General features: G+C 37.0%; 1 protein-coding gene across 3 annotated transcripts in view; it reads left to right on the top strand.

Annotated features, from left to right (window-relative positions):
• The window catches only part of PSMD1 (proteasome 26S subunit, non-ATPase 1), a 97,772-nt gene that overhangs the window by 14,501 nt on the left and 69,652 nt on the right, over positions 1–13,619 (top strand). For 2 of the 3 annotated variants that reach the window (XM_029225150.1, XM_029225151.1), the window contains 9 exons: positions 2,181–2,241; positions 3,106–3,234; positions 4,591–4,679; positions 5,153–5,231; positions 5,726–5,899; positions 7,752–7,863; positions 8,457–8,653; positions 9,623–9,718; positions 11,747–11,811. In XM_029225150.1, coding sequence (XP_029080983.1) covers positions 2,181–2,241; positions 3,106–3,234; positions 4,591–4,679; positions 5,153–5,231; positions 5,726–5,899; positions 7,752–7,863; positions 8,457–8,653; positions 9,623–9,718; positions 11,747–11,811 — 1,002 coding nt within the window. Of the gene's footprint in view, positions 1–2,180; positions 2,242–3,102; positions 3,235–4,590; positions 4,680–5,152; positions 5,232–5,725; positions 5,900–7,751; positions 7,864–8,456; positions 8,654–9,622; positions 9,719–11,746; positions 11,812–13,619 lie in introns of all 3 variants that reach the window. The other variant, XM_029225149.1, reaches the window with a different exon arrangement.

Genomic DNA, 13,619 nt, shown 5'->3' with positions numbered 1-13,619 from the left:
AAATCTCAGATAGGGCTTCCCTGGTGGCGCAGTGGTTAGGAATCTGCCTCCCAATGTAGGGAACATGGGTATGAGCCCTGGTCTGGGAAGATCCCGCATGCCGCGGAGCAACTGAGCTTGTCTGCCACAACTACTGAGCCTGCTCTCTAGAGCCCGCGAGCCACAACTACTGAAGCCCGTTGCGCCTACAGCCCCTGCTCCACAACGGGAGAGGCCACCGCAGTGAGAAGCCCGTGCACCACAGCAAGGAGTGGCCCCCGCCCGCCGCAGCTAGAGGAAGCCCACACACAGCAACAAAGACGCAACGCAGTCAAAAATAAAATAAATAAATTAAAAAAAAAAAACTCAGGTGGGGTAGGTTGGGCTAGATTTTAGGCATTTGGGTTACATATTTGTACAGTTAGAAACATTCTCAGCTTTTTATTTTTTATTTTTTTTTTATTTTTATTATTTTTGGTTGTGTTGGGTCTTTGTTGCTGTGCCCGGGCTTTCCCTAGTTGCAGCCAGCGGGGGCTTCTCACTGCGGTGCCTCCTCTTGTTGCGGAGCACGGGCTCTAGGTGCGTGGGCTCAGTAGTTGTGGCTCACAGGCTCTAGAGCACATGCTCAGTAGTTGTGGCACACGGCCTTAGTTGCTCCACAGCATGTGGGATCTTCCCGGACCAGGGCTTGAACCTGTGTCCCCTGCATTGGCAGGTGGATTCTTAACCACTGGACCACTAGGGAAGTCCCCATTCTCAGCTTTTTTAACACTTTTATTAGAACTAATAAAAATTACTGTAAGTCAGTAATCTTGTAATCTTCATTTATTTAGGCTTTCTTTCATTTCTCTCAATAGTGTTTTTGTAGATTTTAGTACAGGAGTTTTGTACATTTTCCCTTAAATTTATTCCTAAGTATATTAGGTCTTTTAATGCTGCTGTAAGTGGTACGTTTAAATTTCAATTTCCAATTGTTTGTTGCTAATATATAGAATTACAGTTGATTTTTCTGTGTTAATGTTGAATCCCACAACCTTGCTTAAGTCACTTATTAGGTCTAGTAAATTTTTTTTATAGATCCCTTTATAGAATTTTCTACATAGGAATCATGTCATCTGTGAACAGAGACAATTTTACTTCTTCCTTTATAACTTTCATATCTTTTCCCCCCTTATTTTTTTCCGCATTGGTCAGGAAATCCAAACATTCTTCCTTTGTTCCTAATCGTGGGGTAATAGCATTTAATTTCTTTCTTTTTGATTTTAAAATTGTCTTTCTCCTTACCCTCTCCTGTTCTTGTGTTTATTTGCTTTCATGTTCTTTCTGAGTTGATCTTAATTTCTGAAGTAATTATCCTTCTTCTTCCATTCCCAGTTTTTCCCTAGTTATATTATTTCATTTCTGATATATAATATTCTTTTATATCTGTAAAAGTTTTCTTCATATCTTTGACCTCTTTTCAAATAATTTTTTCTTATAATAGTGAATGGGATTTTACTTTGATCCTTTTCTGTGGTTTATCTTTACTGAAATTAGTTTTCCTAAATATTTACAAAGGAGGCTTGATTTAGGATAGTTTTCCTAATTTCCCTGTTCTCTAGAATTTCCTCTTTTATTGTGTTTGTGGAGTTTTAAACAAAATGGTGTCTTTATGTTCTGAGATCTCCTGGCTCTGTTTCCTTTCTCACTTTTATTTCAGCCTTCTTTTTCCCTCATTTCTGCCGCCTTAATTTGGATTCTGTGCCCAGCATTTTCTCCTCAGTGTAGTGCTTTGACCTAGAAGGGGGTGTCGGCTGGTTCGTTTAAGAGTTGTTGAGGCTCCAGCTGCTTTGCTTCAGACTGGTCTTTGTGGCTCGTGGTGGTGTATCTTCACCTGACCGTGTTTTGGGAATCTGGGAGATACTTTGTCACCTGGTTTTGTTGTCCATATATTTTGCTAACCTAGTTAGTTGCTTTGCGTGTTTTTATGAATTTATTTGGTGGAAATCCAGTAACTGGGTTGCCTCCATCTTATTTTACAATCTTTTTCGTTTCCTAATGGCAGTACTTAAGAAGTAATTAACTGTTTTTTCCTTGCAAAATATTTAATTTGGACATGGTTCAGACCTTCAGTTTGATTAAAAGGAAAAAAAAAAGCCACCCACACATACTATTCAGAAAAGATTTATCACATTAGTAACTATTGGTTCTCTTCCTTTTAGTGACTCAATGGAAACAGAAGAAAAGACAAGTAGTGTACTTGTAGGAAAGACACCAGAAGTGGTAAGTGTGCTTTTTGAAGTTGAGGTTGCCATTTAAACATGTATTTCCACACTATATTGTAAATTATTTAAAAGTGTTTCGTACCTGCTTTTATGGAGGTTTATTATTAAGTTTGATACCAAAGTTATTTTATAAAAATGGATTTTCTATAAAAAGTAAAATTTTAAAGATTCATCCCAGGGAATTCCCTGGTGGTCCGGTGGTCCAGTGGTTAGGACTCGGCGCTTTCACTGCTGACAGGGCCTGGGTTCAATCCTTGGTCAGGGAACTAAGATCCCACAAGCCACACAGCACAGCCAAAAAAGAAAAAAGATCAATCCCAGAAAGCACTTGACTTAGAAGAAATCAAACCCTTAGATCCTTATCAAAGAATGAACTCTGTCCAGAATACAAATACTTGTTTAGTATTTGTATTCTTCACATGGTTGGAGAGTTGTGTTGATGGCTTGGTAGTTCATGAGATCATATATATGTGTTGGTTAAAGGTGCTTTTTCTCAATTTGGAGGAGGGAGTTTCTCACCTAAACTATAAGTTGGTTGTGTATAAAGTAATTCTCCTTGCATATCACCAGTAATTAGTTACTCTTTTACAGTTTTTTTTAATATTAAAATATTTTATATTGGAAGTGAGTTTGGAATGAATTGCATTCTTCCATCAAGCTGGTATCATATCTCAATGGCATCTAATAAAGAAATAAATTACTTTCTCTCAAATAAATGATACATGAGTTTGCTAGATCCTGCTGTTAAAATATGGGTTTTGTTGTGTGTATGACTGAATTTCACTGGTTTAGTGCTGTTAAAATAAAGTTAGCTTACTGGATTTCAGTAATACAATAATTTTCATTCTTGTTTGTTCAGCAGAGTCCAGAGCCCAAGGATCAGACTTTGAAAATGATTAAAATTCTAAGTGGTGAAATGGCTATTGAGTTACATCTGCAGTTTTTAATACGAAACAATAACACAGATCTCATGATTCTAAAAAACACAAAGGTAGGAAATTCATCTGTAATGGAGGCCTTTTTCTTATATTTATTTCTTTGTTGAATAAGTACTTATATTTGTTATTGAATAATTTGTTGCATTTTATTCCTGATCAAGGAAATAAGTATTTAAAAAAAAATAATGGGAGAAATGCTTGATCTTGTTGAAGAAGAAAAGGAATTAATATTGATTGAGCTCCTGTTTTTTGTGCTAGTCTCTCATTGGGAAGTTTAGTGGCTTTTTTTTTTAAGTTAGCTTTTATTTGAATGTATACATGGGGCATTTGGACAAATACCACAATCAGAACATTAATACAGGTTATTTGTGTGTTTGTTTTTCCCACTGAACTGCAAACTCCTTGAGAATAGGGGTTCTTACCTTGATATTGTAACCTTTGTTGAGATATTGATCCTAACAATTATTAATATTAATTTTTGAACAGATAATCTATTCATCTGGTTCAAAAAATGTTTTAATATAAAAAGATACATAGTACAAAAAGATCTTCCTGCCTTGCCTGTGTTATTTACCCAGTATCCTTTCCCAAAGTCATTTATTCATTTTTTATTGTCATATACTATTCCATTACTAAACAGTTGTTTGATTGAGGCATATGTAATCATGCTTCTCCAGACTTTCAAAATAATTTTTACAGATGGCAAAAAGAATAATATAATTTGCATTTATGACAGTTTTCTGATGTTTTTCTTTATAACGCAGCCTCATTAAAAATAAACAAAATAGGGGCTTCCCTGGTGGCGCAGTGGTTGAGAGTCCGCCTGCCGATGCAGGGGACACGGGTTCATGCCCTGGTTCGGGAAGATCCCACATGCCGCGGAGCAGCTAGGCCCGTGAGCCATGGCTGCTGAGCCTGCACGTCCAGAGCCTATGCTCCGCAACAGGAGAGGCCACAACAATGAGAGGCCCGTGTACCGCAAAAATAAATAAGTAAATAAAAATGAACAAAATAACTTTGGTGCTTGCCAGAGTTACAGTGCCAGAAGAGGTGCAGCATTGCTCCTCAGGTTACCCCAGTACTTTGGAGACCTTGAGCAAGATACTGAAGAGAAATTGCGAACTATTCAGAAACCAAAAATTAGAAAGTCTGCTGCATAAATTCCTACCCAAAATCTACTACTGACCTCAAGTTAAGACCACAAATAAAACTTTGTTTGACTTGCTTGTTTTTTATAAGCTAGCTATTTAATGTTTATAAAAGAAATATCCAAGGTTCATATGTTAAATACCAGTTCAGTTTATTCATGTTTTCACCACAGAACAGGGCCTCTTACTGTGTGTTCACGTGCAAGCTTGCGTTTGTATGAATACTTTGCTAATAATAAAAATCTGTATTTGTTTTTGTAGGATGCGGTAAGGAACTCTGTGTGTCACACAGCAACTGTTATAGCAAACTCTTTTATGCACTGTGGGACTACCAGTGACCAGTTTCTTAGGTAAATATGCTTGTAGGTTCCCACTTTGGTTTAAAATTGTCTTTGACAGAGACTCTGTTGACATTGTCACATGGATGTGGGGAACTTTCCCTGCCTGACAGTCCTGAATTTTAAATTCTACTTTTCTATTTTATAAATTTTTTAAATTGCATATGCCTACTTGTTTTGAGGTAAAATTAATTTTCTTTATTAGTTGCCATGAATATAGGTTTTTGAATGAAATACATTAAGCTTAGAAATTTGATACAGTTTTGCTTTTGTTCATAGTGGAATTACATGTCATGCATTTTTAAAGTCCTCAAAATATTAAGAACAACTTAGGAGGTAAAATGGAATCATCAGTAACTTGAGATCCATAAAGTAAAATGATTTGTAACAGTTCAAGGTGAACATTTTAATGCTTTGACGTTAGCGTTATAAAAAGCTTTATGGAGTTCATTTCAGTAGTGTTGCTGAATTTCCTTTTCTTACAGAGATAACTTGGAATGGTTAGCCAGAGCCACTAACTGGGCAAAATTTACAGCCACGGCCAGTTTGGGTGTAATTCATAAGGTAATATATACCGATCACTGTGAGCAGGCATCAGAACAGAAGCAATTTTCCTGGAGTTAAGAAAAAAACTAAAGTTTACTATAATTCATTGACAGGTACATTTTGTTAAATTGGGTCAGTCCTCATACAGGGAAGGATAAAGTAAAGAAGAAATGTGTGTTTGTTTTTTTTATAAAAAGTGGAAGCCTTTTTCCTGTGAAGACTAGCTAAGACATTTCTCAAAATGAATTGAAATAAGTTATTTGCATTGTCTAAGATGAATTTGGGGAACTGTTATAAAACAAGGAGGGGGTGGGAATTGCAGCATTTGTTTCTAACCAGGATGTGACTGGGTCATTTAAAGGCTGTCTTCTTGTGTGAGTGATAAAGTTGCTTAGGAGAGAGCCCCACTTCCCCCTTCACTCTGGAGAAAAAGCAATAATCATAGAAAATGTTACATCTTCTTTTCTCTAACTTTCTTTTACTGACACCTTTGTGGTGGCTCAAATTTACAGGGTCATGAGAAGGAAGCATTACAGTTAATGGCAACATATCTTCCCAAGGACACCTCTCCAGGATCAGCCTATCAGGAAGGTGGAGGTCTCTATGCACTAGGTCTCATTCATGCCAATCATGGTGGTGATATAATTGACTATCTGCTTAACCAGCTTAAGAATGCCAGCAATGATGTAAGTATTAGAGTGGAAAAATAAATCCCCGTTACTTAAGAGTCCAGGGAGACATTAAATTTGCCAAATTATTTCAGTGAATAGAAATTTTGTAGGATTCCCAAACCAGTACTGTTCTCATTGAATCTTTTCTTTCTTTCTTTATTTGGTTGCATGGGTCTTAGTTGTGGCAGGCGGGCTCCTTAGTTGTGGCTCGTGGACTCCTTAGTTATGGCTGGCCAGCTCCTTAGTTGCAGCATATGGGCTCCTTAGTTGCGGCATGCATGTGGGATCTAGTTCCCTGACCAGGGATCGAACCCAGGCCCCCTGCATTGGGAGCATGGAGTCTTAACCACTGTACCACCAGGGGAGCCCCTAGAATCTTTTCTTTTGAAGGTAGTTTCCTCTCCTTCTCTATAAGCTAAAATTGTGCTTCTCAGTCCTTTAAACCTTGTGTGTGAGGAGCAAAATAAAGTACCAGATATTTATATTGATAAAATATGTGTTGTATTCCCACACTTCAGAGTCTTGTTATGTTATATAAGTGACTTTAGTGATCATTTAGCCTAATTCTATTATTTTTCAGGAAACTAAAGCCCAAAGAAATTGCATGTACTCTTTTGGGAATCAGAATTCTTGCTTGTTTGAACTTCGATGGTTTTTTAAATGTAACTCTTTTGGAAAAACTTACTAAGCAGCCCTGTTCTTTTTTTAAGGAACCTTGACACATAGGATTTTAGACTTTAACTTTTATGCTAGTCTGTTTTAGAAGGTTATCGGGAGAGTAGCTAAGTGAGCCAGAAAATTCTGTCCTACTTCAGTGAAAAGACTGAGGCCAGTAGGAAGGTCTTTCTCAGCTAATAAACCCCCTATCCACAAATCATATAGTTTATACATATCTCTACCTCATTTCCTCTGTTGGTCTCAGGTAAAAATTTTCTTGTCAGATAAAACTTTTTGGTTACCAGCAATAAAACCCTCTGCTTAAACAAGGAGTTTATTGGAAGTAGCTTATTTAATTAAAGGAAAAGCTGATGAACCAGTTCTCACAAAGGTTAAGCACAGGGCAGTTCTAGGAATCTAGATAACAAGAACTAATGGGATCATCTCTTCAGGGCACTACTGTCAGGATGAATGAACTTGAAATGTTTTTGGTCCTTGGGTCATTCCACCTAAGAAAGATTAAAATTCCAGAGGAGCATCTGATTGGCCTGTCTTGGGTCACAGGCCCACACTTCCGCTAGGGGAAGATGGGAGCTTATTTTAAGTGATGGTTCCACCAAGACTCGAACCAGTGGGGAGGAATATTCCCCAAGCAGGAGTGGGGTGCTGTCACCAATAAAAGGATACTGTACATTCAAAAGTAACAGATCACCACAAAAGTGTTCTTCAAATAAAGACTAACTTTTGGTCTTGACACCATTTTCTCCCACTTTCTTCATAACCATGAAGTTATGAAGAAACTTTTTTCTCCTTTATCTTCAGTTTCCTTCTATGCTGCCTCCCTCAGTCCACAAGCATCTTCAGGTCTCACCTATCCTAAAAAAATCTTTCCTCACCACTTGCTTCTCCCTTTTAGTTGTTGTCATCTTTCTCCTCCCCTTCTCATGTGAATTTATTAAAAGAGAGCTGTACTGTCTCTACTTTCATTTTTTTCATTTCCTTTTCAACTCACTATTATTTTGCATCAGCAAGCAGCATTCTTTTGAAACTGAAATTGGTGAGGTTACCACTGGCCCTCTGTATCCTTTGATCATACTTCCTAGGCCAGCTGCTTTCCATGCCTAATATCACAACGTATTTTGAAATTAGAATGAAACTTGGATTTTAAGTGCAGTGTACCAAATAAATGGAGCCCATCGTTTTTCTCTAGATTGTTCGACATGGTGGCAGTCTGGGCCTTGGTTTGGCTGCCATGGGGACTGCACGCCAGGATGTGTATGATTTGCTAAAAACAAACCTTTATCAGGATGATGCTGTGACAGGTAAGTGATTCTTTCCAAAGATAACAAACTCTAGGATTAATTAATGTAACTGTAATATTTGTTTTCTACCTATATTTTGTGGTCTCTTAAAAATCTAATGGATTTCTCTATTTGTAGAGAATTCTTTTTAGGAAGTATAGGAATAGATTTCTCTATTTGCCCCATTTATCAAACTCATTTTATAAAAATATGTTTTGTGATATATAGGCTTTTTAAAATGGTATGTCTTGTGTGTATGTCTGTATAACTGACTTTTGCAAATAGAAGTTTATTAGAGTGATCTGCTTGTATCCTGAGGCTGTCTCTACTGCTAGGTGATAATGTAGAAAAAATATTGCCATAATGTCTCCTTTGAAATCTCTGTAGGATTTGGTAGTGTATCCTATCAAGATTTAAAAGGAAAATAGCTGTAAATATATGGATATACTTCCACATAAACTATTCTTTATGTCTGATGACTTGAAACAATGCTCTCAGAAGCTAATGGTTGTTTTGATAGTTGATGCTAATAGTTAGCACTTCTAATAGGATATGTTTTATTTACTTTACATACATAACTCTTACTCTTTAATGTTTTGCTTTTCACTCACTAGGGGAAGCAGCTGGCCTGGCCCTAGGTTTGGTTATGTTGGGCTCTAAAAATGCCCAGGCTATTGAGGACATGGTTGGCTATGCACAGGAAACTCAACATGAGAAGATTCTACGTGGTCTTGCAGTTGGCATAGCATTAGTGATGTACGGGAGGATGGAAGAGGCTGATGCTCTCATTGAATCTCTCTGCCGTGATAAGGTCACATATTATTCATCCTTTTTTCCCTGCATTTCCTCACCCTCCGGTTATTATATCCAGCATTTACAGAAACACTTAACCTTTACTGGAAATTATCTTTGTTCCTATCAGAACTCTTAGGCACATTTGTTGATAAAACTTCTCAAAAGATATATAAAGCCTTATAGAATTTAGGAAAGAAAAACACTGATTAAAAGAGGTGAGCAGGGCTAATTTGAGAATTTTAAATTTAATCAAGACTTCAGTGATTTTCAAATAAGCAGATTTAGAAAAGTTCTTTAGAAATATATAAGTTGATTTCTTTTAGAGATAATGTTTTGGGGATGATTTCATAATCATTTAATAAGACATAAAGTTTACTTCATTGTTTTTTCATCAGAAAACAGTGCCAATCTCTGTACTTATTTATTTGGGTGAGATGTTTTTCCTTTGCCTTTTGTTTTGTTTTTACAATGGTATTGTATATGGTAGGTAGTCAGTGGTAAACAGTACTGTCCTCTGTAATCTGATAAAAACATCCACTGCTATAGTTTATTGATAAAACTACTAATTATTTTGCTCACCTATCAGACTACATATCTCTTCCACTCAGTGCTCAGTTGCCAAGAATTAAGTGGTAAGGTAAAAGCAAGTTAGAATGTAGAATTAGAAGCAAGCTTCTTTGTTGTTTGACAAATGGAAGTTGAGAATCATAGGGCAGTGAGTGTTGGTATTGGGCTTGAGTTTATACTTTATAAAAAGTGTGAGGCAGCATAGGCATGTTGCACAGAATATTGGGAATTAGAAGCAGTTAACTACTACCATATTAGAGTCTTTTAATTCTCCATTTGTGTAGAGAACTGCCAACCACAAAATGGTGCTCCTTGAGTTCATTTCTTACCTAAAACCAGCTCCCCTGATGGATGAAACTAAGCCTGTAGAAGTTACTGTCTGAAATAAGTTGATGATTGACATTGAATTATTTCTTAGGATCCAATTCTTCGACGATCTGGAATGTATACCGTGGCCATGGCTTATTGTGGTTCAGGTAACAACAAAGCTATTCGCCGCCTGCTACACGTTGCTGTAAGTACTCTGACCTTTCTTGGATAGACATGGAAGAGAAAGTTTGCAGACGGACACTAAATGTGCTGATGACTGCACACCCACACCACATAACTATCACCAGCGGCCCCAGGTTCAGATTCTCATTCATGGAGCACAGTCAGCCATAACCTAGTGCCAGGTTCACTTAGCTTTTCAGAAGGATTCAGGAAAGGGTGACAGTGTGTCTATTTGAATGAAAGTCCTTAAAGTCATTTAGGAGCAACTTCTGAAACTCTATTCCAAGGGGCACCCTCATTTATAAGGGACAGGACCATGTGAATGGATCCAGGAACTTGGACATGCACTAGAACACAGCAGGGAATGACACGGAGTCTTTGGCATCATTGAGCTTAATGGAATACATTGAGCTTAGGGAATACAGATGCCAGAACAAATTAATACAAGTGTAATGAGAGTTACAACACGGAAAACTCAAACTGCATATCAGCTGCTTCCTTTGAGGAACATGATATGTCTTCCCGTCTGCAAATAAATTGTAAAGCATTCATCTAGGACTTCAACACACCTCAGGAGAATTGTTCCTGGGTATTTCATATTTATTGTTATGATTGTGTATGGAATTTTCCTCCCATTACATTTTCTGCCAGGTTATTATTGGTGTAAAACAAAAGCTATTGATTTTTTTAGATTTATTTTGTAAACTGGACACCTTATTAAACTCTTTTATTGTGTTTAAAAAAAAAAAGACCATGTGAATGTGTGCAGCCACCCCAGGGTAGGGAAATCTAATGAACAATAGGAATGACTTCTTTTTCCAGCCTGTGAAGTTAGCTTCCAGGTACCCCTAAGGGACATGCTCTATGACAAGAGACACGTTGCACAGGAAAGCCAATGCCCATGTTTTCCAACAGGCTTTTTCCACTCAGAGTCACCCAATCCAGGTACAGTTTTTCAGTGATAAATAATGTTGCCTGATAACACAGTGGACGTTCCATATGTCTTAACCCAGTAGGTTTCTACCATCTTGGTGCTGGGAGATGGTAGACCCAAGGTCATCTTCCCATGCAGAAAGGGTTTAGAGCTATTATTATTTCTTTCTTCCTAGAGATATTCACATGACACAGTATTTATTAATAATTTATTATTTATCAGTGCAGCATGTGGTATGTTATAGATGGTTGTATTTTGCTTGAGTTTAGGACATACAGTTTTGAAAACAACATTGAAGGAATGGTTAGATTTTCAACGTGGCCCACAAAAGCTATGGTAGAGCTGAAATAGTCTTTAGAAGTAGCCCTGCATCTTAAACTTCACCAAACTATAAAGGCTTCTAAGCCTTGAAATGAAGAAATTCTCAGATGAATTTTTCTTAATTGGGGTAAGACATTCTAATAGAGGAATACAGTAGTCCCCCCGCTTACCCACGGGGTATATGTTCCAAGACGCCCAGGGGATGCCTGAAACCACGGATAGTACATATACTATGTTTTTTCATATACATACATACATGCATACCTGTAATAAAGTTTAACTTATAAATTAGGCACAGGAAGAGAATACCTGAATTGCAGCATCACTACTCCTGTGCTTTGGGGCCATTATTAGGTAAAATAAAGATTATTTGAATATAAGCACTGCAATACCTCATCGATCTGATAACTGAGAGGGCTACTGTGTGACTAGTGTGTGGATAGCATATACAACTGAGATACACCGAACAAAGGGATGATTTACATCCCAGGCGGGACAGAGTGGGATGGTGTGAGATTTCATTAGAATACTCAGAATGACATGCAATTTAAAACTTATGAATTGTTTATTTCTGGAATTTTCCATTTAATATTCAGACCACCGTTGACTGTGGGTAACTGAAACTGCTGAAAGTGAAACCATGGATTAGGGAGGTGGTTACGGTAATATGCTAATGAGATCTAGTTTACATTTAAATGATGTGGGCCTCTCGTATCAGTTTATTCTAGTAATGTAATGAATGTAGTAATAGGATGCATGTAGTATAATGTAATTATCCTTTAAATTTTTTCCTAGGTAAGTGATGTTAACGACGATGTCAGGAGGGCAGCAGTAGAATCACTTGGGTTCATTCTCTTCAGGTAATAATTTCTAACTTCTGATTCTATTTATATTCCATTTCTATTTGTAGTTAGTAATTAAACAGAAACTAAATATCTGAGGAAGTATGTCTAGGTTCAGAGTGAGGACCGTATAACATTAAAGTTAGTACTGTTCCTCTGAAAAAGAAGCCAGTATGTTTTGAGAGTCTGAGATGCTCTTTGAGAAGCAGTAGTCCTCTTCCCATGTATATTGGTAATTCAAAAGGGTTGCTATCTCTCACACAGACTTATAGAGTTCTTGAAGCTCTTTAATGAGAGTGAAAGGTATTAGGTTTTGTTTAAATGCAAAGGAGTGGAAAATGTGCAGATTTGGAGATGCCCTTGGCATTATAGTATGGTTGTGATTTAGAGGACACACTCTGAAACCGATCTGCCAGGATTGAATCTTGGCCCTGTCACTTACTAGCTGAGTGACTTTGGGCTTGTTACTTAGCGTCTTTGAACTTCGAATTCCTAAGGGTATAGTAATAGTACCTAAGACTGTTTTTTGACAGTTAAGTGAATTAATATGTCTAATGCCCTTCGAACTGTATCTGGCACTAGTAAGTGCTATTCAAGTGTGTATGAGTAGTGGCAGTTGCGATAGTTGTGGTAGATGCAGTAGTACTTCTTACAGTAGTTCTTCTCTCCAATTTCATGTACACTGTTTCTTTTCGCTAAGGTACTTTATCTTAAAATGCAACATAGGAAAATAAAAAGTATTTCTTTCAGCTCGTTTTTGGGCACTGCTTATTAGAGTTTACTTGTGAAATTACACAGTAAAATAAGTTCTGAAGGTGCATGTAAGATGAGTTTCATGTACTTTTCATCTTTGGTATAGATTGTATATATTTTTTCTCCAACAGATATTTACTCAACATCCACTGTGAACTGGTTAGAGGACCTTCTCTAAGATGCAAGATAGGAAATTAACCATTTACTGCAGGCACTAAATATTTTTTTCCTATTGTGGATAAAAATGTTGAATAAAACAGCAAAGCACACATCCATATAGCATGTTAATAGGTTTTTCCTTACACCAGTCAGTTTTGTTGAATGAGGTTGTTCAAAAAAATACTAATCTTTACTGTATTACCTCTAGCCTCATTTGTCTAACTTGTTCACAGAGAGAGTAGAGAACTTTCACTAAATCCTAAAGTCATAGTATTTATACAGATCTACTAGTCTGGTACCTCTAAAACAGATTATGTGGTTAGTTGGTTATTATTGTTTTTAGTAAATTCATAGAAGTATCACATGTTCATTGATTCCTTTTCTGAGATCTGATAAAACCTATTTGTGTTAAGCCATTCCACATTTTTTCAAAAGATCTACAGCAGGCTCCATAGTTTAAATTTCTTGAGTCCTATCTCTTTTTGAACACTGGAATATTTAGCCACGTACAGTCCTTTTGTATCTTTGCCATTTTCTGTTTTTGCTCAGATTTGTCAACAGTGGTTCTACAATTATATTCACAAGTTCTGTTTCAGGAGAGTGATTCATTTAGCTTAGAGACTTGAACTCATTTAAGGCACCCAGTCTCTTCACCTGTTTTGCATTTTGATCAGTCTTAACAACATTACTTTCTATCTTTCTGGTCTAAAAAGCATTCTCCTGAGACAAAAGATGGAAGCAGAATAGAAGTTGAATAGTTCTGTTTCCTTCCTGTCATCTTTGGCATATCATTCTAGCCAACCTGTGATGCTAACCTTTCCTTAATTTTGTTCTAGAGTTTAGACACAATTGAAAACCAAAAACAAATGGTTTTATTATTGCTATTCGGGGAGGTTTTTTTTTAATTCTTATTG

Source organism: Monodon monoceros, unplaced genomic scaffold, assembly GCF_005190385.1.
Source record: "Monodon monoceros isolate NGI ecotype Baffin Bay Population unplaced genomic scaffold, NGI_Narwhal_1 Super_Scaffold_16, whole genome shotgun sequence".
NCBI classification, from domain to species: Eukaryota; Metazoa; Chordata; class Mammalia; order Artiodactyla; family Monodontidae; genus Monodon; species Monodon monoceros.
Note: the sequence above shows the minus strand (reverse complement) of the source record. Positions and strands in the feature narration are given on the sequence as shown.